The 27,189-nt window shown below is 35.4% G+C and overlaps 1 protein-coding gene and 1 long non-coding RNA gene across 2 annotated transcripts; both read left to right on the top strand.

Moving 5' to 3' along the window:
- The first annotated feature begins 7,022 nt into the window (after positions 1-7,022).
- On the top strand, positions 7,023-11,323 carry LOC130052571 (uncharacterized). Its single transcript, XR_008800916.1, has 2 exons — positions 7,023-7,286; positions 7,531-11,323. It is a non-coding gene; the product is annotated as an uncharacterized LOC130052571 (long non-coding RNA).
- Positions 11,324-24,841: 13,518 nt separating this feature from the next.
- On the top strand, positions 24,842-26,575 carry LOC125682761 (lambda-crystallin-like). The gene is made up of 5 exons (XM_056157910.1): positions 24,842-24,956; positions 25,102-25,263; positions 25,438-25,632; positions 25,780-25,885; positions 26,245-26,575. The coding sequence occupies exons 1-5, from the start codon at positions 24,948-24,950 to the stop codon at positions 26,469-26,471; spliced, it is 699 nt and encodes a 232-aa protein (XP_056013885.1). The 5' UTR covers positions 24,842-24,947; the 3' UTR covers positions 26,472-26,575.
- The last annotated feature ends 614 nt before the right edge of the window (positions 26,576-27,189 follow it).

Consider the following 27,189-nt stretch of genomic DNA (forward strand, 5'->3'; position numbering starts at 1 on the left):
TTATTTCATTTTTCTCTTATTAGCAATAAGCAATGGAAGCACCATCCTCCCAACATCTTCAACGACTGTCATTCCAACAGTTTCTACAACAGGTAAATGTATATCTTTAAACTAGCGACATATACAGTAGAAAAATATCGTGTATAAATTTTGTAATTCTATTTTACAATTGTAAAGTATTTATCAAAAATACTAGTTTACGAAATACCAACGTCTTTTTACTCAGTAAATTAATAGGTTTCTTTCTTGTTTTACCAGATCGGCTGATCGAAATTGTCGTAGTTATAATAGGAAGTTTAGCATTGATAGCGATTCAATTTTTTGTTCTTTGGTGCGTGTGCAGAATTCGAGAGAAAAAAAATAACCCAAACGTTTATCTTGAATTAGAAGATACACCTGGGTGTGGGAATTCTAAAATTTTACCTTCGAATGAAAGAAGCACTGATATGTTTCCAGAAGAAACTTTTAATCATTCAGCAGATACAACGTTGGGTGTCGATGCTAAAGAGACAGATGTGTAACTGAAATGCAAATTGTTTGCAACATGCTGAATTTAAGAATAAGACGATGGAATCATGTTAAGTTAAATTTTGTAAAAGCATATGTGAAATTATCAATGACTTCTAAATGATAATATGGTAAAATTATATTGTACATTGTGTACATAATATGCATAAATAATTATCATATCTATTGACTTTATGCTTTAAAGCTGATATGAATTAATAAATACGTACATCTCTCTCATCTTATCCGCCATATTTCTCTCAGGTAGCCTAATTTACTCTACCCGTATATACCCCAAATGTGATTGTCACACCTGAGTGACTTTTCTAGGTGGACTCGACCAGTGCACATCTCCGATAGTAATATATAGGGAATGCGAAACAAATAAAATCACATTTTAAAACATTATGCTTTGCTCAAAATTACTAAATATTTATTGTATACCAATGCAACATTCCGAAAGTTTTGATAATTTAGAAAAAAAAATGCAAAACAAAAAGGCTTTTCTTGCATACTTGCAAGTATTTGCAGTTTCTTATGAAATAAATGCGGAGAAATCATTTGCCAATTACATACTGATAGAATGGAAAAAGCAAAGAGCATAAAATATATTATTTATATCAATTCTTGCAAAATACAGGTCCATGCCATATCATATGCATAATATGTAACGCACATGACATATTCGTCGTAAAAAAAAACCCGTATCAAATACGGACATCTATTCAACAGGTATCGGAGATGTGCACTTACCGAAAATATTATATTCTCTTTATTCTGATAAATCCACGAAACAAAATGATAAACTCCATTTGTATCTCGTTAGAACTTTACAACACGTTGTCATTCCATTATACCACTTCACCCGTGCCAAATAGGGTGTCTTCAATCAGGGGAGATGTCAGAGTCGAAAATTTTTCCTATATTGAATGCTTGTCTTGTCGAGGTTTTGCAGTTTATAGAAATCGGGAATCTAATCATATACACTGAGCATCTGGTTGGATATATTACGTGCTCAATTAAAAATTTATCGATGATCATATACAAATTTGGATATACAAATAAGGGAATAATGATCGAAAATATACATCTGTTTAAAAATGCTGGTATTACATTTGCAATCCATAAAAAACAGTTGATTACACAAAGACACATATAAAAGGAAATGTATAAAGGAAAATGTAGTTTTATTGTTTCTTTGGGAACCACATAATTATTTACGGTCTCTGTATGTCCATATTCTTTGAATGAACGAGAGAGAGAGAGAGAGAGAGAGAGAGAGAGAGAGAGAGTCCTACTTCGATGTACAATATATCATTTCACAGAAGGACAGAAAATTGATCACTGATATAATGGTAAGCTTACAAGCATTAAAAATTCCAGCTATTTAAAACATTGTTATTGACAATATATTAAAAGCTTATAGGAGTTGATGCTTATAATTGAATTCATTACAAATTTAAAAAACAAATATATCAGTTTAAACTGTGCATGTAGAAAATATTGACTTTGTATGTTAGAATAACGGAAAAAAGTAAATTGTCAAAAAAGTGGGGAGAGGAGACCAGCCCAGCCTTCCTGCCCACCCCAATACCCTGTATACGTGTCTGAAACAACATATCAGTTCGTGTTGAAAGAAAGGTGCATATCTGCATTTCATTGAATTCCAAAGGAACTCGAATTTATGTGTTCCCCTATTAATTATTTTGTATGCAAGATTCGTTCCCGAATTTAGAAACATGCTTTCAATCAGAGCAGAAATGAATTCATTTTGAAGTACATCTAGTTTGAATGCAAATGTGGGGTTCCTTCTTTTAATTTCATCAGACGCATTAGGACCCCCTCCCCCAAACTATGCAGCTTTGTTTTTATTGATATCTAAATCGGCATATGAATCGGGATACACATTATATAATGTTTTTTCGTGATCATATAGATATCGATACTAGAAAATGTTTATACTCTTGCCTATTGCATATCCTACTAATGCATTACACTAGATTGACACTGTATCATATCAAATAAAACCTCAACACGAATTCTACTGATTTATGAATACTAACGAAAACATTTGGATATGGAATTTCGACGTACAGCGATATGTCTATTTTCAGAATATATCCATTGCGCCAGATCTACGAAATGAAAATAATCATTATGGCATGTTACAGAAACGTTAAAACACACATATGCTATAGTCCTGCAGTGCATGCATGCGATTTTTCTGAATACATGTATTCATGTATTCGTGAATGAAGTTCCTACGCTTAAAACTATCTTGGCTTTTATGCATTTTCTTTTGTGATTTTGGTTTACCTTACCTTACACTGTGTAAATGAAGGAAAACTTGGTAAAGGATGCAATTCTACACCATAAAATTAGTATGCATGCATGTGTTGAAAAGCAAAATGTACATATAATAACCAGAAATGTGTCGTCATTTTTCTGGGGGAGGGGGGGGGGGGGGGGGGGGTACAACACGAAGGGAAAAAATGGAAAATTGGATTCTTCAAAATTTCTTCCATTCAAAATAATAATTAAAAAAGATGAACGAAAACAGCAATAAAATAAAACAAAAATCCAAACAAACCAAGATGTTTTATCCGATGTTCAAAGTCCTAATGCGCGGTGAAGGGTTAAAAGAGTCTTTTACTTTGACTGCCTCAATAATTTCCCCCTAAACTTCATTTTCTTCCATCGTTGGGGGTGGGATGGTGGTGGTTAGAGTCCTCTACTATGAGTGCCTCATAATATCTTCATGTTTTTAATTGGTGGTGGTGTGTGTCTTTTACTATTATATCAGAACTTTCAAGTTGGGGTCAAGTTTGGGGGGTTGTGGGTTGTCACCCAATATATTTTTTCCTTGTATTACAAAATAACGGCCTTTCACTTCTGTCGGTGCGGGTTCGAAACCCGCTCGCGCCGGTAAGTGAGAAAGTTTCCCAGTTTACTTTCGGAAGGTCGGTGGTCTCTTCCCAGGTACATTGTATCTGGGTTCTTCCTTCCACCAACAAAAACTGGGCACCACCAGATAACTGAAAAATTGTTGAGTGTGGCGGAAAACATCAAAAAAACAAACAAAATAACAAAAAAAAATTATGGTAACCAAAAAAATGGATATTGTTATCAAAGGTGGGGGACAGACACTCTTGTCCCCTTCCCTTGATTCTATGTACCTTTGTACTTGACCTTGGTATTTGGGAGAGGGCCTACATAGGCTATGCCTGTTGCCCAATCCTGTTGAGTTTCTCAATAAAATATGTTTAAATAAAAAAAAAATATGTGTTTGATAACTACGCATATGATAAACTCAATTATTACATTTTGCATTACTACAATTTGCGTCGAGTTCAACGCAGAATGTAATAAAGCAAAATGGCATAGATATATAAGATCTATTGAGCGCCGAATTAGCATAAAATGAAGTAATTGAAAATAACATTATTTAAAGATATGGTTAACTTTTAATTATTGCGTGTTTTAAATGAATCAAATAAATCTGTATTAGCAATTAATGAGAGCAATATTGAGTTACTGTTCTCTTATATTGAATTAACGATAGCATTTGTCTTAATAAGAGCGTGATTATTACAAGATCATCGTTTGAATCTCAATCTCCCTCTCCCCCCCTCTCTCCCCCTCTCTCTCTCTCATCCTAGACACTCGTGCAGTGTTGTATATGCAAATTATCTATGCACAAACAATTTATGTATCTAAATGATTTCCTGATTTATAAATCTGCAATACTCTGACAAGTAATTCATATGGTATTAGGATTCATGCACAATACAGGGTAAATATTCTACTCTGATACTTCCCCTGATTGAAGATAGCTGATCGGCACGGGCGAAGTGTGGCACAGTTTGTTCAATGGACAATGTTGTTTACTGTTTGAATACAAATGGAGTGTATCGTTTTGTTTCATGGATTATGCTAATAAAAGGAGTTTTACTACTACTTTGAGTATTTTCGACAAGTGTACACGTACATCTTCGGTCCTTTACATATATTACGAGTAGACCCAGGTAAATAGTCATCCGCATTCGATGCTTTTTCATGACGAACATACATGACCATGTCTTCTTTATACGTACAGTAACATTTATGTATTTGCATTTTCCTTGAAGTAAGTGTGAATGGTGTAGATTTTATATCCTTTGTTTATTCCATTTCATCAATAGATCTAGATAATAGATGAAAATATTTGTCCGCGTTTTTGTATAGTTTTGACATATCTATTGCAAATGTATCCACATTCACGTAAAGAAAAGGCATTCTATATTTATTTATCCAAAGCTTTTAGAATGATTTACTACTGTACGATATGTTTATTGTAATTTTGAGCACTGCATGGTGTTTCAAAACGTGATTTCATTTCTTCTTGATGTCCTATAAATTAGTATCGGAGATGTACGTGTTACCTGTCGAAGCTACCCGCACAGGTAAATCGAAGACACTGATGTGAAGTGAAGCGTAGCAAAACTAGTCCCCTTATATACCATGCGAACCCTGATACATATAACAATAGAATATCCAACTAATATGGCGGATTGGCAAAGAAATATGGCGGACATATAGAATTATACTATATTTATTAATTCATGTCAGCTTTAACGTTATGTTAGACGTTCAAGTGCGATATAATAGTACGCCAATTTGTATCCATATCAAAGTGGCTTGGAAGTTTTGCTTAAAAATATTATCACTTTCTTTAGATACGAATTATAATAACATTTGAAAATTTTCATTTTGTTTATTCATGTGAAACAGTTATGGTGACTTTAAAAATGTCATTAACGAATTTTACACAACTATTAAACAAGAAACAGATATCTTAATATTAATGAAACACGAAGCTTTAAGCATTTTCAAAAGATTCAATGAGAAAGAGAATTTCTTATCATAACGATAATGGTCTTCAAAGTGTCAAAGAATCTAAATATTTGGGGATTGCATTCTCCTGGTACAGGTTGTTGTAGTAAAGCCAATACGTATGAGCTATGTATAATGTCATTGAATGAAAGAACGATGTAGTCCTTTTAGGTTACCTGTGAAATGGCAGATCGACTTGTTTTATAACATTAGGGCTAGTATTATTATATGGATTTCAGAAATCGAGATTTGAAAATTGAGGTACTGTAGGGGACAGTATAGAGGGAACTTATACTGTATCGCTTGAGAACTAGCTTTTCTGGGTATGTAGTAGAGTTTCCCCATTGATCAAGCTAGTTAAAGTGTCCCGGAAGTCAAATATATATTTTGGTTTATCTTATGTATTTTTAAAAACAAATACCGATAGTAAAATTATTTCAGTAATTTTCTAACAACCTTCTTCGTAAATTCTCACCTTTACGATACCGAAAACGAGACTGAAAATGTAATACCGGATCTGACGTCACAACCCATCATTGGCGGTTTCTTCACAACAAGACGAGAGTATAAAAGAAGAAAATATTCGAAGAGAAATGGCAAGTAAGAGTAAGGGACGCATGTATGTAGTTGTGGGAAGCAACAACAGGCCCTCGGACACCGTTTCCGTCCATGTTTTCCCGAAGGACGAGCGACAGAGAGCAGCATAGACTCAATTTGTGAGACTGACCCGTGCAAACTGGACAGGATCGTCCCAGTATACTGTTGTTTGTAGTGCTCATTTCCAGGCTGTTTCCAGGCTCAGTTTTCACTGATGAGAGAATTTGTAATTCCTGCGAAAAAAACGCCTCTGCTCTGGTGCGATTCTATCGCTTTATTCTAAGAGGAAAGTGGACGACCTTAATCTTGCCCTCCTCTCTTCGCCCGAGCCTAAACCCAAGCGCCAGGCTGCCGTCAAGCTGGAGAAAAATAGGGTAGGTCGTGTGTGACTTTATTATGAAGATTCCATCGGTAAGAAAGTTGATAATTTTTATTGTTGTCTGTGACGTTTATTAACTTTTTTCACTTGATAAGTTACAATACACGTACTATATGACGAGTTTCTAACATGCCCCCATCTGATCAGGACCCTGGATTAGATTGCCGTTTAAACATATTCTGTCATATAGATCCACTGACCTATCTTAGTAATGTTATCAAGAACTTTGCATAATTTAAATATACATAGACTTCTATTACTCTTTTAGTGGACAATATTATTTTTCCAACACGATTAAATGTTAACATCGCAAAGATACCAATTCTGATCAATCAAGTGAAGGCTGAGGGGTGTAGAATGGGTGGCCTGTAACCCCTGATATAACTCCTACATGTACATCTTTTGAATTTATACCTTAATGAAAATTAAATTAAATTATTTCCAAAAATGGCATATGATGGAAACCCCTCTTCACTAATTTAATTTACAGAAACCATGGGCAGATCCAGGAATTTTGGAAAGGGGGGGTTATACCATTATTAAATTTTAATTGTTAATGGGGTTCCACCATCTGTATGTGTGGGTGTTTTTTAGCAACATTTTCTGATGAAAGGGGGGGGGGGGGTTCTGACCTTCGGGATACCCCCCCCCCCGTCTGAATGATCAGGATCCCCCCACTGCAAATTATTTCAATATTTACATGGGGACATTTTATTTCAAAATAATAAAAGAATTACAGTAAATACATTATAAAGCACTATAGTAACAATTATTTTATCCTTTTTTATTGGGAAAGGTTGATGATTGCTGCTCTACATTTTAATGAGAATTCCTCAAGGTTGCATGACATAACGAAGGAGGGGGACCAACAATTTAAAATCAGCTTCCCGAAGTTCAAGTATTCGTAGGAAGCCTGTTGATCCAACAATTAGTAAGAATGTACTTCGAAAGATAATCCACTATCATAATTCATATCAAAATTAATTGGCATGGCATTTTTACTATTTTTGCATTTGTCACTTTTCTTTCAATCAAGTTTAAAACAGCAATCACAAAGTTAATGATAATTTTTATTACAAATGTATTTATCAAAATACAACACATATAGTAAAGAGCAATTTATTTATAAGGATATAAAGCATACATAAAATTTAAATAGTGTCCATTTATTCCAGCCCATCAGTCCTGATGAAGGAGACTTATTTGGTTTTTCAAGGGTCATCAGAACCATTACCATGCTCATTGCCAGCTCAACCACCTCCACTGTGCAGTGAATTTTTCCATCCTGATAAAGAAGAAGCAGTGCTACATTTTACATCGAGGTTCAGTCGGAAGGAGACATCCGTGTGAATGTGAACAAAACGTAATACTAGCTATTTGGACATTCTAGCAAAGCAGATAAAAAATATGTTGGTCATACAGATGTGCTCTATTTTAATCTTGTTTAAAAATGTTAAATCATTGTGAAACACTTTTATCTTTGGTTTTGTTTAAATTTGAACTAAAGTCATATAGAGTAGTAGGTTGTGAAAACAAATTTTGTTATTTTTTACAAATAAAAAAAGACTGGGAACAACCATGATATAGGGTCTGACCGTTGGGTAACAATCTGTTTGGTCTTGCATGCAACAGTGTATTTTTGCAAATAATTTATAGAATGAAATATTAGCATAGTATATGTAGTATTAGCTTTATAGTATATATAATAGTTGTAAGAGTTAAAAAATGGGAACATGAAAGCAGGGTCCTCGTCCCGTTCCTGGGTGCGGACACATTTTATTTGAAATATTGTTTGTGTAGCTGATGCTTTCTAGAAAATTGATGTATTATTTTTGGGCCATTTCTGTTAGAATATTGTGCTTGAATTTTTTTGTATGCATCATGTATGAATCGTACATTTGTTTTAAAAAAGTTGCTTCAACTAAATCATACCATCACTCAGGTGCATTGAATCCTTGATACTCCTCAGAGGCAAAGGAATTCCGTCACAACACATGAGGGTAGAGGGACTCGCACCTGTGCCCTAGGTATCCTTTGCACCATCAAACAAATTGCCTGTGTGTTATGTATCTGTTATGCCTGTAATTCCGGGAAATGTTTGGAATTATTCACTAATGATAAACTAGCAATCGGACCCAATGGTCATGTGAATTTTGTATTGATTAAATCAATAAAAAAATGGACTTGCTCTTCAATTGTTGCCCTCATTTCTCCATACTGGGTATTGGTATTATGCCGTCTCGAGCTCATGCACATCTAAACACACTGATGAAAACCCAGGGCGTTCAGTAAAGCAGGCCAGTTCCTTGTTGAATGACTCCCCTCTTCTCATCAACCCTTGGCAATTCGGTGTAGCATACACTTTCATTGGCAGCTGACATATGGGAATATAATCCACATTGACACCTAAAATGATTTGTAAACCATGTGAATTTGTGAAAGAATAGAGAACTCAATAATGGGGAAAAGATAAGACAATTCTACTCTAGATGATAATTTTTAAAAATTCTTAGAAAAATTGTAAGTACAGATATAACAGTATAAAGGGGGTGTCACATGAGAGGATAGAAAAATCAATGTTATTTTTCAGCAATTTCCCAATGAAGTAATGAGCGAAAATACACGACAGGAACAAATAATTGTGTCTGTAATAATAGTAGGTCTATTGATAATTGAGGGTATATACCATACCACTCCCTAATTACTAAGGGGTGGTATGGTACACACCAGTGCGACCACTAACATTGTTATTACAGACACAATGACAGATTCCTGTGAATACGACGCGGACAGGCGTAATATGGTGATTAGACATCTGTAATTTTATCATTAAAGTAATTAAGAATGATGTACAGTTGAAAATGATTGATCAATTTCGTATTTCCCAAAATTTATTTTATAAACAAACAGTCTAACGGTGCCTTACCATTCCGTGCTTCCGAGGCAAAGTTCAAGTTGTTCACGTTCAGCATTCCCCCCATTTAACTCGTCGAAATAATCGGAATCCATTGCAGCTGACTCTTATTCGTAAGGTCATTGGTAAGGGACGATGTCCTGTACGTCCTCGTTACGATAATTCTAAAAGGAAGACGCTGCAAATGATATGTGGAGGTCGATTTCGTCCACAGAAACGGAGGTATCGCTCGCATTTGCCATACTGGCCTGTTTGAGACTGATGGGTTGTGACGTCACACGTCATTATTGCTAAATATAGTAAAACCGGAAGTTCAGCTGATTGGTTTCGGGCAGGTGCAAAAATAGCTAACTTTGATGGGGAATATCTCGGTATTGAATGCACGCACGATCATAATTTTTCATTCTTATATTTTCAAATGTATTTCTGAACCAATTTACCATTTTTGCACCCATGACTTCCGGGGCACTTTAAGAAACGGCGGATGTGATCAGTCCTTAGATAAGTGACCGCTACTTGTTACAAAATGGTGACAGCGCAGTGACTCTGATGTTTGGTGGACCTACTTCAGTTAGAGTCTCTTCGGAGCTCTGGGTACGGAAGTGGTTTCGTACTGTGACGACGTTAGGTTGTCGTCGGTAAGGGTGGATGCAGTTTGTGAAGAGGTGCCAAACATTCTGAGTTACCTCACGCTAAGTTTCTGTACGAAGCTTCCCTGAGCGGGGTGAAGTGTTGCAGACAGTATAGACGAAACTTATATTGCCTCGCTCGAAAGCTAGCTTTTCTAGTGATGTAATAGATTATCTCTTTCTTGATCACGCAAAGTTAAGTAACGGCGAGCGTGATCAACACTTAACTGGGTGACCGCTACATGTTATAGCACTTAGAAGTTTACATATCAAAATTGTATTTACACTTCAAAGATCTACATCAACACTTAGATTTCATAATGAAAAATATCATTTTTCATTGTATATGAGTGTTTCTTGTTTAACATCCCATTCGAGAATTCCTCATACATATAGGGACATCAACAGTTGTAAGTGATAAGGTGAAGTGCAACAAATTTTGAAATGTATAAGACACCCTAAGTCGTTGACGTAATTCTTATTCATCGCACTAATGGTTAAGGTCATCCTATAGGAGAGATTACCAAACGCACGGACGTGTAACTAAGGGCGTCTGTGGAGTACCTTTTTAATAGGGTAAATAGTTCAATGTTCTTATAACACCCCTGCCAATCATATCCATAGTTTGAAACCTGACATATGAGCAGAATCATCACACCACTGCCATATTGCTATCACACTACGGGAGATAACAAACAGCCTAACAACCACTAACCCTCGTAGAAGTTAAGGTAAGTGTAGAATATAGTTCAAATAACACTATACATCATGAGAGTTGAACCTTTCTCCGTTCAATTGGATCTCGGGTGGCCCGAGATCTAACATGAGTACGAGATGAAGTACCCCCAGAGGCGGTTTACCCATAATTGAAAAGATGTACTAATGCTTAAGTGTTTTATGGTTGACCAAAAGTAAGAGCGAAAATATTCGGAATTGAGAGAAATATCAAATTTAAAATAGAAAGAATTTGATTAATTGTCGGGATGAAAAATTATCGCACAAAATAGAGAACAGACTTAAGGAATTACTGTGGTAGGGGTATGTTTGAAACGAATATGCTATCATAAAGTACAATTATGACCTATAAAAGAAACGACACCCTCTATATTTTTTGTGGGTTATACTAGGGCTTGGAAGGATTTTTATTTTCAAATGTTTGCGGGTATTTCTGTAACTTCAATATAGATAATTAGTGGGTACGCAGAAGGTTTGAATTGAATTATATGGGTAATAAACCGGACTCTGTTTCTATCCAAATTACTCGTAACTTTCACTTCGAATACCGAATGCATGGCTAAGGAAAATTAATTACCTATTATAAATAGTCTTAAGCTTGAGAATGGAACTTGGAACATCCCGTCTGCCATAAGTGTGTGCATATCAATTAATGAATATGATATAGTATAAAGATGAGCAAATTTTAAAGGAGGAAGAAATAAAAAATGACATAGAAACCATGAGATGATATATAATACCAATGCATATATACGTAAGAAAAACTTTTTAACATATCATGAGTCAGATGGAGAGTTACATGTATCTATTGGGTATATCTAGATAACGAATTCATAGTGTCTGTGCTGGCTTTGTTAGTAAGAAAGTGTATCCAATTAAAGTAAAGAGTAGTAGGGAAAATAATCAAATGGTGGAAAAAGTGGAATTATAAATCAAACTATCAGAATTAATCCATATGCTGGGATTTTTAATGTTCATCAAAGTAATTGCAGTACATTTTTAAGCAGTTACAATTAGGTAAAAAAAAAACCCACCTGGAACGTAGGTAGAAATATAAACGAAGGGTTCGGAGACTGGGGTCTTCAGATACCGAAAGCTTCAGTTTATGCTGTTAATAGCGCGCTTAATAGAATAACATATATACACTTGAATACAAATGTTAGATTGCTCAAATATTTATATTATTTAATGATTGTAATAACATATGGTGTGAGTATGAAAGGTGAAGATAACGGACAGTGATCAATCTCACAACTCCTACAAGCAATTCAAAATAGATAGTTGGGCAAACACGGACCCCTGGACACACCAGAGGTGGGATTAGGTGCCTAGGAGGAGTAAACATCCCCTGTCAGTTAAAATCTGAAGACAATTCAATGAAGTGTTTACATTTAAAATCTTAAGACAATTCATGGAAGTGTTTACTTATTTATGGGATGTATGAAATTGATCACTGTTCGTTATATTCACTTAATAAAGAATAACTGATAAATATTTCATATCTGCCTTTCATTTATACCATTTGTGTGTAGGAGAGCTACTCTCTTCAACTGGAGGAGTAGGTAAATTTTATCAAATAATAAAGACATCAGCAACTGGAGTTACCTGTAGAACTAACAAGGATCCACCTATATAAATGTTTGTGTGCATATCTCTTAAGTGTACCTGATTCGATACAAAGAGCATGTTTGTATATGATCAATGTTGAAATCAAGGCAGAAAACTGACAAATAAGTTGATGTTACAGGGATTTCAACAGGTTCGTTTAAAGTCAGCAATTCGCAAATTATATGGTCGCTATATTTATCTAATTTGCATATATAAACTGTCATTGGATCTACATACCAGACTTTGGATCACGTGCCTAGGAGAAATGAGTAACCTTTGGTGACTGGTCATACCCACCGTAATATCTACATCTTGATCGGGTAAACAGATTAATCAGTACGTACCGAAGGGTCTAAAAATTTGCATGAAACACGACAGGTAACATTTCCCCCTAGTGACAGGTTGTATTTGCAAATCAGATCATTATAACGCCCATGAAATGTGCAAGGTATTGACTTTAAACGAAACTGTTGAAACCCATATAATATCAACTGATTTGTTTGCAGCTTGCCTCAATTTCAAAACTGATCATTATGCAGAACAAATTGGAAGTTTTGATAAGTCCAAGTCAGTTATGGGCATACTTTGATATACAATGTAAGTATATGGAGAATCCAGGTATCGATACTGCTGCATGCCCAGTTCTTATCATTTATCAACTTACAGAGTACCGTAATGAACACATGCATTGTTCACTTGTAAAGTCACTTGGAGTATATTTGTCAATCGAGATAAAGCAGAGGAAATTTTACTCTGTGTTTAAATGGATTTTTAGAATCAGTCTACACAGTCTACACTGCTTGGAAAGAAGTATTTTAAACAATTGATGTTTCTTTATTGCAAAATAAGATATTGAATAGAATACCTACAAGGAAAGCCTATTACAAGAAACGTAAATTTTTTTTTTAAAAATGATTAAGATGAAAGGAACTTCAGGGTAAAGAAAATATATTGAGACCAATATGGGATGGACATTAGCATATGATTAAGGAAGTGATTACAAGGCACCACGTGGTTATCAATGTGGTATCAAAAAAAACTTCCTTTGGTGTCTGATTCCTGAATACGGCACGCGCTTGAGCATCAGTAGGCCAAATGGCAGATGAAGTAAATCCAGACTTGTCAGATATAATGAGATACATGGTAAAAGGAAAATTTCTTTAGAAAACTACAAGTGAAGAATCTTTAACGGTATAATTATATTTCCGATAAGTATTGTTAATATTGAGTTAAATAGAAGCGGCGTGCACGAACATTTATATCGAAAGACACCGGAAAGCGACATCGAGCCGGTACACGGGAATTAATGGCGGCCTCCACGTTCAGTGAACACATCTTGACATGGGAAGATGGAAGACGGGTGAAATATTTAAGAGGCGTGGACACAATTGAGCTGAACTTTCTATTTTTCCACTTATTGTTTACAATGCTTAACTAAGGTACTTCTAAGGTCAACCAAAATTTTACCATCAATGTCTGAGTTACAAGTGAGATTGCTTTGTCATGTAAACAAGGCTCGTGCCATGTTTTTGTTTAAATATAAGATTGCTTAATATAAAATAGCGCTAGCATGTGAAAAACAAAATCATTTGTGCTGAACACTAGAAACTGTTCAATTGTGTTTAGAATTAACTTGTAAATTGAACATTCTGCTTTAAACCAACTTTTACTAGAATAGCTAACAGATGTAAACAAAAACATGGCACGAGCTTTGTTTATATAACAAAGAATTGTGAGCTCAGTATAGTTCATATGCTTCGACAACTGACATTAAAATTTTTCCTCATCATTAGAAATGCCATAGTCAAGCATTCTAAACAATAGAAATAAAAAAATAAAATTAGAAAAGTTTCAGCTCAAATCGTGTCCATGCCTCTTTAAACAGATTGAATTTACTGTAAAAAGTGTTCGCATCCTAGCCTATCCTTTCCATCTAAGAACATTATTGACATTTAATATTACATCCATGGTCTAAAGTTATACATGTATTCCATACATTATTTCTTAAGGAAGCCCTTATTACGTAATCAATGATCATTTTGCTAACGCCAGCAGTTGCAGAATGTCACAACAAAGAAATTTTCCAATGAAAGGCGAAGATAACGAACAGTGATCAATTTCATAACTCCTAATAGCAATATGAAATAGATAGTTGGGCAAACACGGACCCCTGGATACACCAGAGGTGGGATCAGGTTCTTAGGAGGAATAAGCATTCCCTGTCGACCGGCCACACCCGCTGTAAGCCCTATATCCTGATCAGGTAAACAAAGTTATCCGTAGTCAAAATCAGTTAGCAAACAACAGCCTAACAATCGGTATGAAACACATCAGACAGGATTTGACCCAATGATAGGTTGTATTGAGGAACTAGATCGTTATAAAGACCATACAATTTACAAAATGCCGTCTTCAATCGAGACTGTTGAAACCCCTGTACCATCAACTTGTTTTTCAGTAGATTGCCTCAATTTTAAAAACTGACTATACGCAGAACAAGCTCTTGCGTATGGAATCAGTTGAGAGATATAAACACCATATGCAGGCGATAATGGAATATTGCTACATAAATATGGGAAGTTGGCGATGGAAAAGCTACAATAATCCAGTTTGGCATACAGTTGAGTTGTCCGTTTGCCGTTAATGTCTACTTTCAATAAAATATCTAAGTATGAAGCAGACGTGGACGACTCTGTAGTGTCTTTTATTTCGAATCGACATATGAATGAAAGTTATCATTTTTAATAGACAAAACGTCGTCGATATATTTAAATGTCGAATTGAAGGCCACAGCAAGATGCTCAATAATGCTCAAAAATTATTTTTAGTTTTTTTTCGATATTTAGAAAATACTTTGACCTCACTGAACCCCATATCTAAGGGTCAGTCCATAAGATTTGATATAGTCAAATTAACTAGCTTTACGTTATGGTGTCAAGATAATAAATTCTGTCTTTCCCTGATTTAGTTTATGTATTGTGTTTTGCATCCAGTTGTCAATATCAGAAAGACACCGTCAGGAAAGTCTGTCTACAGTGTTGTCTCAGCTGTTGTTCGGATTTATAATAAGATACACCCGAGTGTCGTCCGCATAACAATAATAACACATGTTATGCCTCCGACAAAGTTCTCTTATTGGTTTGGTGAACATGCAATATAAACAAGGTCCTGCTACAAAACCCTGTGGAACACCAAAGTGGAGTAGGAAATCTTTGGATGCTGTAGATCCAATATCAATTTGTTGACTTTGACCAGAGAGATACGACTTGATCCTAAAGAGTCGATCCTGCGATATCAAAAGCATACTCCATACGCCTGATCGGAATATTATGGTCTATGACGTCGAATGCGACAGAAAGATCAAGCATCACGAATGCAACACATGAATCCCGTCGAATGCAGAAGTAATATCATGGTGAACCCGTAATAGAGCCGTTTCTGTGGCGTGACAATTGCTCTAGGGAGATTACACAGGGTCGTGAAGCTCGTGAGGGTTCAGATGTTCTTCAAGTTGAGCTACCACTGCTTTTTCCAATATTTAGATAAGTTTGATACAGATCTGTATTTTTTTTTTATTAATCCTTTTCAAGTCCATGTTGCTTAATCAATGACCATACTATAGCTGTTTTGAAATCCAATAGGACGTTCGATTCCAAGAAAGGTTTGTTAACAATTTCAGTAATGATTGGTAAAACACACTCCAAACATTGTTTTATAACTTTCGTGGATATTGAGTCTCTTTCGCAGGACTTTGTTGGCGCACCACCGTACCCTAGAAAGTGACACTGGCTCAAACACTCCCAAAGGAATGTCACCGAACTAAATGTCAGCGCGAAGAACTACTTATATCGAAGGGGACGTGCTCGAACAACATAAATTGTCTCCAATTTTCTGAATTTTTTCAATAAAGCATTCACCAAATTTGGATGCAAGATAGAGTACATTATTATACATAGGTAAAGCTGACTCATTTGTATTTCCCATGATATGGTTTGTAAGTTTGAATAGTTGTGTAGAGACGCTGCCTGATCCTGAAGTTTGTTAGTGTGGTACTGTGTTTTACAATGAAGTAAGATTTAGTAACCTGTATATACTTATTCTTGAATACTTCATTGTGGACAGAGAATTTTGTTCATCTCATCATTCGTTCAACCCTACAAGGGTCTCTCATGACAGAATGAAGATTTTTTTAAACATCACACAACTCCTCTATACGACATGCAGCCTCCAACACCGCACATCTCATGTGACTTTTACGTCCGTCCCGGTTTCACCTTCCCCTCTGGTGGTCCCTGGGAATGTTACTGTAGGAGTGTAAGGAACAGTACACCATCATTTTGGCACCGATGTTAGAATGGGGGTTCATATTAATAAATATCTCCTCGGGTTTGAGCAAAGATTCCCTGCAGTCAAAACGTTGGTTCATCGTATGGTATTAAGATTTATGAATTCTAAAATCACAGTTGTTGATATAATATTACGAAAATAGAGGCAAACATTTTCAGTCAGTTGTAAGTGGAAGATTCAAGAAGAAAAACTTATATGCTAACTGCACGAACGATGACATGAATACTGTTGATTTTGTTGATGGGGGACAAGTGTTTGCCGTGAATGATAATTCAGATATGACCAATGCACCAATGTTTCTCAATCTTAGCGTAATTTTGAATCACCAGAATTAAATAAAAGTTATTTTCGTGCACAGAATGTTTCGTCTCAGAAAACCTTAGTCAGCAGAATTTTAATTCTCGTTACCCTTTTATGAAAGGTTAGCTCATTTCTGAGAACATGGCAAAAATGTAAATCTTGCTTATAATGGAGAAACAATCCAGCCAAGTTTAGTAATCATTTTCTTAGATGACGGATTGTCATATCCGAGTTACAAATAGGAAAATATAAATATCTGTTGTCTGTTACTTGTTTCAAGAAGTATAAATTTTTATACAAAATATCTGGCAAAGAATTAAATTTTACACCTTAAACAATATGTTGACAACTGGAAACCAGGAACAAACGTTTATAGTAAATCTAGAACAGCACATAACAATTAATTCTGACATATCAGTGGGTTCTAACATCATCAATTCTAATTACCTCAGTTGTTTCATATATGCTTTATTCGATAGAGAAAATTAACTTTAAAAGATAATTGTAACGTTTACTTATTTACGCAAAAATATGTAAACTGCGACTTATAAAAAGTAATGCATTCAATGCAGTACAAATACGAGAGCCCCCGCACATATAATATTTCAAGACTTAATTGCATAGTAATTATCCGACACAGAGGGCGCAGTAGTTTGGTGGTTGTGGCGCTGGATTCTCGACCAGGAGGTCCAAGGTTAGATTTTCAATCATGGCGGCCTCTACCAAACATAGAAATTTGAAAATATAGATAACACACGGTATTGGAAGTGATACATAGTCATGAGTCTATCAGATGATACTTGAAAACGGAGGTATCGCATACTCTTATAAATAATCTGCATATATTTATTTCCAAATTTGTTTTCTGCTCTGTAGTATTCTTGAAAATAATTCTTACAACTGCAATGTACCCAAAATTGTGCAATATCTGCTATATCTTCATAACATTCTGATAAGACATTTGATGGTACAGTGTACTTATAATATATCTTAATCACATCTTTAAGTAATTTGTCGAAGATTGAAAGAAATATATCTAATTTTCTCTTTTTTAAAATCCCAATAAGTAATTATGACAACCCTTGTCACGTGTGGATCCGGGTTAGAATACTTCCTCAGTAGCGCTTGCTTGTCGTAAGAGGCGATTAAATGGGACCGTTCTGCGGATGAGACCGCAAAACCGAGACCCCGTGCCACAGCAGGTGCGGCACAACAAAGATCCCTTGAGGGGGGTCTGATCAACACCGCTTCCCGGTCTTGATTTGGGGTGGAAATAGCCCCATCTTTGGCATGTTTTAGAACTTGGCAATTTCAATTTGTTCTATTATGTACTGTCAAAGCATTGTCGTCATATTTTTTGAATTGTGTTTTATTTGTGAGATTTGTTAATTTGTTTAACACATTTCTTTGTATATATGTTATCCTAGGCAGCATTGTCATCATATTTATGTATTGTTTCTTATTTGTCGGATTTGTCAATCTGTTTAACACATCCTTTTGTATATATGTTAAAATACTCTTGTCATTTATTTCCTCAATAAATGACCATTCTAATTCCTGACAAAGGTGTTACGAGTCATTCTTATAATGGAACAATTTTGTGCGAAACGGAGCATTACCCTATCAGCTATACATAAAGATCCCTTCCTATGAAACATTCTCGAGTGAGAGGTTGAACAATATACAACCCTGCGAATTTTTGTCCGCTTACTGTGCATGATCTCCCCTGCACGTGTCCATTTGATCCATCCGACATCAACCTTCCGCCCTTCTGCGTTCGAGGTGACACAAATTAGTCAGGCATGGCAGTGGCTCGCTACGGTATTTCATATTGACTTTCCTTATAGTAAAGCTCTTGAGAATTATGAATGAAAAGACTGAACTATATTGTACTTGATACTAATACATGTACTTTCTTCTTGTAGAGAAAATCCCGTGTGCAGGCAGAATTAATATACGGAAACGATGCCATGGGGGTGTTTTCACGTAGAGATGGACATCAGCGGATTTATGTTCGAATAGTATGCCTTTTTTGGATTCGTAATGATGTTTTGATAGAAAATATGATGGAAACAATTGTTCATTAAAGTGAAATTCAATTTCATTATGAAATTCCATATTGCACCCTTTAATTAGCAGGGGACAACTTAGAAATTAGAAATACTAGTAACCGTGACATTTCATCATCAATATTACTGTTGAAAAGAAAAACACTTTGTAATGTTGAAATTTGCTGTAATCGAGGTGTTGATAAGATCCAAGATTTCAAGAAATCTGTCAATACGTTATTAAAAATTTGAAGTAAGTTGAAATGTAATTATGTACAGTAATTTAAGTTTATCGTGTGAATATGAGAGGGAAAATGAATGAGAGAAAGCGAAAACCCTTAGTTAAGTACTGAACTCCCATGTATGTTGAGAAGGTTAGAGAGGTGCTCTGCCACTGGATGATCTATACTGGTAAACATAGACAATCAATGTTGTCTCTGTTACTGCCGACTCTGTCTTCTACATCATTGTCCAGCTTTGGTCACCACAATTTATTCTCTTGCACATGGCTTTATTTTATACACCCCTAGAGGATCTTCATGAAGTAACTTGGTCATCTGTTTCCCAAGTTTTTCGGGAACAAACCTTCAACACATAATGCATTCCTACACTCAGAATAAGGTTGCAGATCAGGGTCATTCATCCGTGCTATGTTAATGCTTCGTTGTTTTGGTGATCTTGATCTTTGAGATGGTTTAGTTCTGTGTGGAATTTCACCATGTGTGTATCGACAGTTTAGCAGTTACATTTCTCTTAATATGTGTATCTACAGTCTGGCGGGTTACAGTACCATGAAAGGTGAAGATGAATAAAAATATATTATAAAAAATCGACCTAATTTTAGTGCTTTGGTCTATTTTTATCATTTCGTACATTTTGGATCAGCTCTTTGGACGAATAAGGCATGTCCTAATTCGCTCCACTTTTAACATTGATTGGCAAACCTAAAGATAAAAAAACAACAACATGTAGTCTGCGTTGTAAATACGTTTGTAGATTAGTGTAGTTGTAGTCCTAGATGTATTTATATGTAGTTTTTGTTATTATTCTCTGTTGATATTGGCCACATTATGTAATTCTTTTCGTTTGTCCTGAAGAAGGGACGGGTCGTCCCAAAAATTTGAAAATCTGGTTGTTCAAGTATTCAAAACACCGCGTGGAATTTTACGAGGGATGTATACTGAAATACGTATGTTTAGAACAAGTGTTAGATAAACATTGCCATTGTGTCAAGCATGAATGTGAAATGGTTTGTGGTCCACAGCACGCTACATACAATGAAAAGTAATCGTTTTTTCAATTTCTTTGTACTTCAAACAAACAATTGACAATGACATCCATATGCTACATGTATTTCCGAACGTACAAATGATGAAGAAGGGGGAGGGGCATGGATGTACTGTCGTTGTTCCCTGTCCCCACATTTTGTTTTCGCTGAACGATCTTTTCATATAAAAAAGATGCATTTAGTTTTTTAATGCCTCTTCATTATTTCTAACAGCGGTTTGAACATTACCGTTTGAAAATTACTTTTGTAACTTTTCAGTGCCTAGTTTGGGATTCTCATTTAGCTACATTTACATGTTGTAAATCTTGCATATTTATTGCGAGTCACTTCTGTTACTTTTTTTTTCATATTAGAACTCCTACACAAGCTTCGAATCTTATGGTTTTTTGCTAAGGTTATTAGCATTTTCATATAAAGAACTGTTTTATAAAATTAAAACAATAGCAATGTGTATTATGTCTCATTCAGACAAACGGATGGGTCTCCTTTGCAATATGAATATGAGCTTTTGCACAAGAAGTGTAATACGCATGCACAAGTTGATGAGTACAGCGTTTAATGTACCTGTGTACAAACTCTTGGGGTTTTTGTTTTTTAGATTTACGTACATGTATAACAAACAATCACTACAATTGCTAAATGTAAATCCATGCTTATATGTTAGTCTAATTCATCATCATATTTGAATTAGTATATCCTCTTGCACTAACGTTCATGTTAAAAATGAGCTATCTCCACTCTTGTTGATGATGCAGTATTCAGTTTCAAAGTAATATTGCACATGTATGATGAACATCTTTTCTAAATAACTTCCTAAATGTTGTTTTCAGTTATACATGTATGTATCGGACTTATTTGGATTCAGATTCCCTCGAACCTGATTTTGAATTGAAAATAACTTCATTATTGATTACAAAAAATAATTCCACTTTCATGGTTTGATTGCTATTTACAGATAATTATGCACTGGATTCTGTAGTGCAAGTCATACAGATGCTTGTTTAATGATTTCTGGTAAAGTAATGAAATGGATGTAAAGCGTTTCATAATCCTGCATTATTGGTGTGTTTTGACATGTGGCATTTGTTAATGTATGTGGTTATGTGTAATTTTCTTTTTTGTCCAGTTTGTTTGTTCCTTTCTATTATAAGTGACTTACATATATGTATCAAACTATTGATTTTGTTTCATTTCAGTTGTATTCTAAAAATATTTCATACACTATTTAACTGGAACACAACAGTAAGTTAGTTGTGTAATAACAATTGAACACTTTATACCGAAAACTACCATTACAACCGTTTTCACATTTTCTACCAAAAATGTTCTTCTCTATAACATTACATCTGTTAGAGAAAAAAATGCATAGTCATGTAGAGCATTTAATGATCCAGGGACCGGAGCGGAGCGGATCAGAAACCCTTGCCTTGGGAAGATGGGTGGGAACTAAACAGGGTATAAAGAGTTCATTTGTCAAATATTTGAATAACATAGCCTTAAATGCTATTGATTGATTGCATCTTGTTTATCGTTCTTCTCAATAATTTTTAATTCATATGAAGACGTCACCAAGACCGGTGAAGGGCTTCAAATTTAGGCCTATGCTCGGCGCTTACGGCCATTGAGCAGTGAGGGTTCTTTAGCGTGCCACACCTACTGTGACACGGGACATCCAATTTAAAGGCCATCTCCGAGGACCCGTGACATTTACACCTGATGCCGAGGGTTTAGTGATGGAACTGTCACTACCTGTTTAACGAACTAGATCTGTCGCGGCCGAGATTCGAACTCCGACCGCCCGCATACAGAGCGAACACTTTACCTCTGGACCACCGCAGCGGTGGTAACGCTATTGATACTAAATTCTGATTATAGATGTTTAATAAGAACAGGTGTCCTTTACCAAAATTGTAAATTTCATGATCCAAGGACAGGGTTTTAGTTTAGTGTGGGATCAAAATTATCATAGTGACCCTTGTTTTAACAACATAATATAAAATTTATATTTCAACGTGTTGAAAAGTTTCAGGACATTGCTTCCAATCCATATGTGTTATTTTCTTACAGAAAATGTACTACTTAGTTATGCGAAAATAAAGAATAATGCATAAACCTTTTTTTTATGTTGTTCCTGCTCATTAACATTACATACATAATTCATGAAGTCAGCTTAGCGCTTTTCAGTACTTTCAATACTTTGATTTGTATTTGACCCTGTATCCATGTTGTGGATCCGACACTTTGAGGTATCGGGTGTTGTTGGAACTTTAGTGCTTTTATATATATATATATATATATATATATATATATATATATATATATAATCACAACTAGGTACTGAAAATGTTCACCCCAGCCCGGGATCGAACCACCGACCTTCGGCACCCACCGCTTAGCAAGACTGTCAAACCAGTGCGTAAGTCCACTCGGCCACAACGACTTCCCTAAAAAGGAAATTTTGTTATGTTCTTAAAGCGCTATTTATACACACTGATGCAATCTCACACAATCGCTGTGTCATTCAGTGTTTAAGATATTTTTATAAGGAGAGTGGATCTTTCGATGCAATTGTATAGAATATTTAATAGAAAGCACATACAAACAATTATAACACCCAACCTTACACTAACCCCTAGGATCTAAACGATACATGTGATAATCAATCAATTAATATATAAAGCACTAAATAATCACAACTAGGTACTTAAAATATATACATACATATACTGTATATATACACTATTATAGACTACATGTCGATCTAATCTATAGAGGTACTGGGCGCTGTAGATAAGGACATCCTACTGACGTGGTCAATAAATAGTTTTATCACACCAACCAAGAACACAATATCAGCTGAAAATGAAGTGTGAAGTCAACATTGGTGCGATAAAAGCTTGAGTCAACCTAAATCAAAAAATTACAAAATATTACAATTATTTTATCACTAACCAATCTAAAATTATTTTCCTTAAATTTTATTTGTTGTAACATTAGCCATATTGAAAATGGGGAAACAGGTCAATAAATATAAACCTTTTGGTCTTGAGTTGGGTCACAAGAGAGACTCTAAATCTTAGAAATAGAAAGACATGCATAGAAAAAAAACCCACAAGAAATAAAGGGACGCACTTAGTTAAGATAATAAATATGGAGAGGCAACGCCTTTTCATCTATAACGTGTTGTTGAAATCTTAAATTAAATTCTCATGTAGCCTACGTTGTTCACGTCATAACGCCTAGATTTAAGGCGGGACCATAGTACGGTATTAAACAGGAATACATGGGGAAATTCTTTGGAAATCTTTTTTTCAAGAACTACAAAGGTGGAACATGACAAACTGATATGGAGGAATGTTTATGTGGTCTAAACTACAGTTTGTTCACATGCTTTGTGCGGCAAAGTTAGAGCCATAATGAAAGTCTAGTGTTTTACATGGGAAATGTAATTTGTTTTAAGATAACTTGAAATTTGGTGGCTACACATTCTGGAGTAAATCTAAAAAACTTAATGTAGGGTTTTGTTGATTTTACAGTTTTAATAATAACTGCATCTCCAATGCAATCAGTATATATATATATATATATATATATATATATATATATATATATATATATATGTATATATATATTTCGGCGTGTGAGAGAGGTATATATCTTGTGCAAGTATAACCTTGTTCAATTCAAAACAGAGAATGCATGCATTAGCACAATCCATACATCGGAAAAGGTTTTAGTTTAAACTTCCTTTTAACACAAAATCAGAAATCTAACAAATAAGGCAGGGCAAATCCTCTCCTCACGAGTGTCTGCAAGCTTTTCCTATGAAAATCTATAGTGACCTTGATCATCGACCTTTCATACCAGAGTCAATAGGGTTCTTCTTCTCTTGATAACAAAGTATCAAATCAATCCAGCAAAAATGTGGCCTGTAGAGTGTCTACAACCTTTTACTTTGAAGTCTCGTTGTAACCTTGAACTTTGATCTTTTGACCCACAATAACAGGATTCGTCCTATCTTTATAACAAAGCTACCTGTGAAATACCAAATCAATCCATGAAAAAGTTGACCTGTAAATTGTCTACAATCTCGGTGTTACACACACATTTTCCCTATATATCCTCATCTAGCAATTAATTGCGAGGGGATAAAAGGTGGAAAGCCCCCAAAGACGCATACAGGCCCAAACACAGTTGTGAAAATCGTGGCTCGGGATATCAGCGTGGATGTCAGGGTTCTAAAGTAATATATATCGTATATGTTCAATTAACTAATGTCAATTGCAAATGGTAATTATATTCATCATGATGAAATTATTCACCTTGTAAAAGGGCCAAGCGGGTATTCATTTTCACACACGTTTTGTCAACTTTATTCATTTTGAATTCAGCGATCATTACGCGACTGGATTATATATATGATGGCTTTTTGACAAAAAAATGTTTCAGTCATCAATCATAAAATCTAATGTTAACATAGAACCGCTAAATGTTTTGAAACTGTATCAATTTTCAGTGGGTTGATAGGGCATAGCTTCGCTATGCTCTATGCCGCAGCCGGATATCGAGTGCGCATATACGATATTAAACCGGAACAAGTCCAGCATGCATTATCTTTCATAAAAGACCAACTAGAACATCAGTCTGAAATTGTATTATCCCGGGGGAAACTGACAGTCAAAGAGCAAATGGAATTAATCATTGGGACGAACAACCTGGCTGAATGTGTGAAGTACGCCTTCTTTATACAAGTACACACAAACTGTTTATCAGCAAAAATGTATTAACAAACCTCTGATATAGAGTATATTGCACTGTTACCAATCAGCTAACAAGGGTAAGTGATAAAGACACTAATGTTTGATAGTTATTGGTAGGAGTGTGTCCACGAGGAATTGCAGTTGAAGCGAGAAGTCCATGCAAAGATAGATACCTTCATCAAGGAGGATACAATCATCTCCAGCTCCGCTAGTGCGCTGGTTCCATCCCTCATCTCTGAGAATCTCAGGCACAAAAAGAGGTTCATCGTTTGTCATCCAGTAAGGAGAGAGAGAAAGATAGAGAGAATTAGAGAGGGAATTTGATTGTGGTGAACATATACAATGATTAATATTTGAAACCCTTTTTTCTCTCCTTTTTCTTAATTTTTTAATGATACTAATGAAAGCTAGTGCCGAAAAAGGAATGAATTAAGATGATATTTGGTAATTCAGACGAACCCTCCATTTTATGCACCGCTAGTGGAGGTAATTCCTGCCCCATGGACAGATCCAGAGGTAGTAGTAAAGACCAAGGAACTGTTGACGGAAATCGGGCAGGTGCCCGTGATTGTTAAGAAGGAAATTGATGGATTCGTGTTGAATCGTATTCAGTACTCCATTATTGGAGAATGTTGGAGACTCTATGAGGTAATTGTAACTGAATTAAACACAGAAAACAAATACATACACATGCATTTTTGATAATACAAATCAAATATACTGCAAAACGCTTGAAGAAGTAAAGTAGAAACAACTTAAATATCACTGATTGCAGCTCTGTGTGCTTCATTGTAGGACGGAGTGATGAGTGTGGAGGACATCGATAAAGTGATGTCAGAGGAACTAGGACGGAGGTACGCCTTTATGGGTCCCCTGGAGACAGCCTACCTCAATGCCGACGGTAAACACGAGAACATAAGACATGAGGGATTCTTTGTGTTGTTTTTTGTGTTGTCAATTTCTGCTTCCTTTATTGACGTCTTATTGTGAATTCTAAAGAATTTTATGAAAACAAGGATTTTTAATGGGAAAATTATATGAAATAGATAAAGCATACCCCTTATAAAAAGAAGGTGTGGATGGATAGTTATGTGTTTCAGATAGTAGGATATTTCCATACAATGTGTGTTTTGTAACAATACTCATGAAATTATCATTAGTGGTTGAAACAACCTTTCATGGAAACGTCCCTTGATTATTGTTTGAAGTTCGGACATGTGCAATAGGGGTACTGCATTCTTTGATTTGTTTCCACTGTAGGTATGTATAGTTACGGAAACCGGTACGCCGAGATGATATACAGAGTACAGTCTAGTTTTGGACCACCAAGAAAAATGGATGGTCCGATTCTAGAAAAGATTCACAACGAAATTGCCTCCAGAATTCCTCTTGACAAACTCCACGAGAGGAGAAAATGGCGGGACGTTCGACTAGCATCACTTCAGAAGTTAAAAAATGGGTTAGATGAAAAAACAGAGTCGAAGTGACCTTACCTTTATGTAATATGTTTGGAATATTGTGATATAGTATGTTGTAAAATCACACCGTATCAAATACATTCTTGAGATCAATAAATACAATAAAAACTTTAGTCTGTTTTGTTTGTAGTTATCAAATATTACTCGGTAATTACTGAGTACTAGGATAAGATTTGTCACCCGTGTGAGGTAGACTAAACTTATTCATTAAAATATCCATTTGGGAAAATGTAATTTAATGATTTGTAAATTGACTGTGCCAAAATAAATGCTGCGTTTTAACATTGCTTTCGAAATTATATCTGCTGATGCCCTTCTTTTTGTTTCAAGTAGTGGAATGTCTTTGAAATATCATATACACTTGTATGTATTTCTTGATCTGATTAGTGAAAAAGATGTATTTATCTTACTTTCTTGAAAACTGTTATTAATGAAAGCCGAAGATAACGAACAGTGATCAATCTTGTAACTCCTTTAAGGAATACAAAATAAAGAGTTGCGCAAACATGGACCCTTGGACAAACGAGAAGTGGGATCAAATGCGCAGGAGAAGTAAGCATCTGATATCGACAGGTCACACCCGTCGTGAGCCCCATGTCTTGATCAGATAAACGGAGTAATCCGTAGTCAAAATCAGTGTGCCAAGAACGACCTAACAATAGGCATGAAACACGTCAGACAGCATTTGACCCATTGCTAGGTTATTTTGGCAAACTAAATCATTATA

Source organism: Ostrea edulis, chromosome 3 (genome assembly GCF_947568905.1).
Source record: "Ostrea edulis chromosome 3, xbOstEdul1.1, whole genome shotgun sequence".
NCBI lineage: Eukaryota > Metazoa > Mollusca > Bivalvia > Ostreida > Ostreidae > Ostrea > Ostrea edulis.

Bases quoted from the DNA above. Each gene is read 5' to 3' on its own strand.
- LOC125682761 (XM_056157910.1), top strand. The intron at 25,633-25,779 runs GTAATTGTAACT...GCTTCATTGTAG, and splicing joins AATGTTGGAGACTCTATGAG to GACGGAGTGATGAGTGTGGA. The intron at 25,886-26,244 runs GTAAACACGAGA...TTTCCACTGTAG, and splicing joins AGCCTACCTCAATGCCGACG to GTATGTATAGTTACGGAAAC.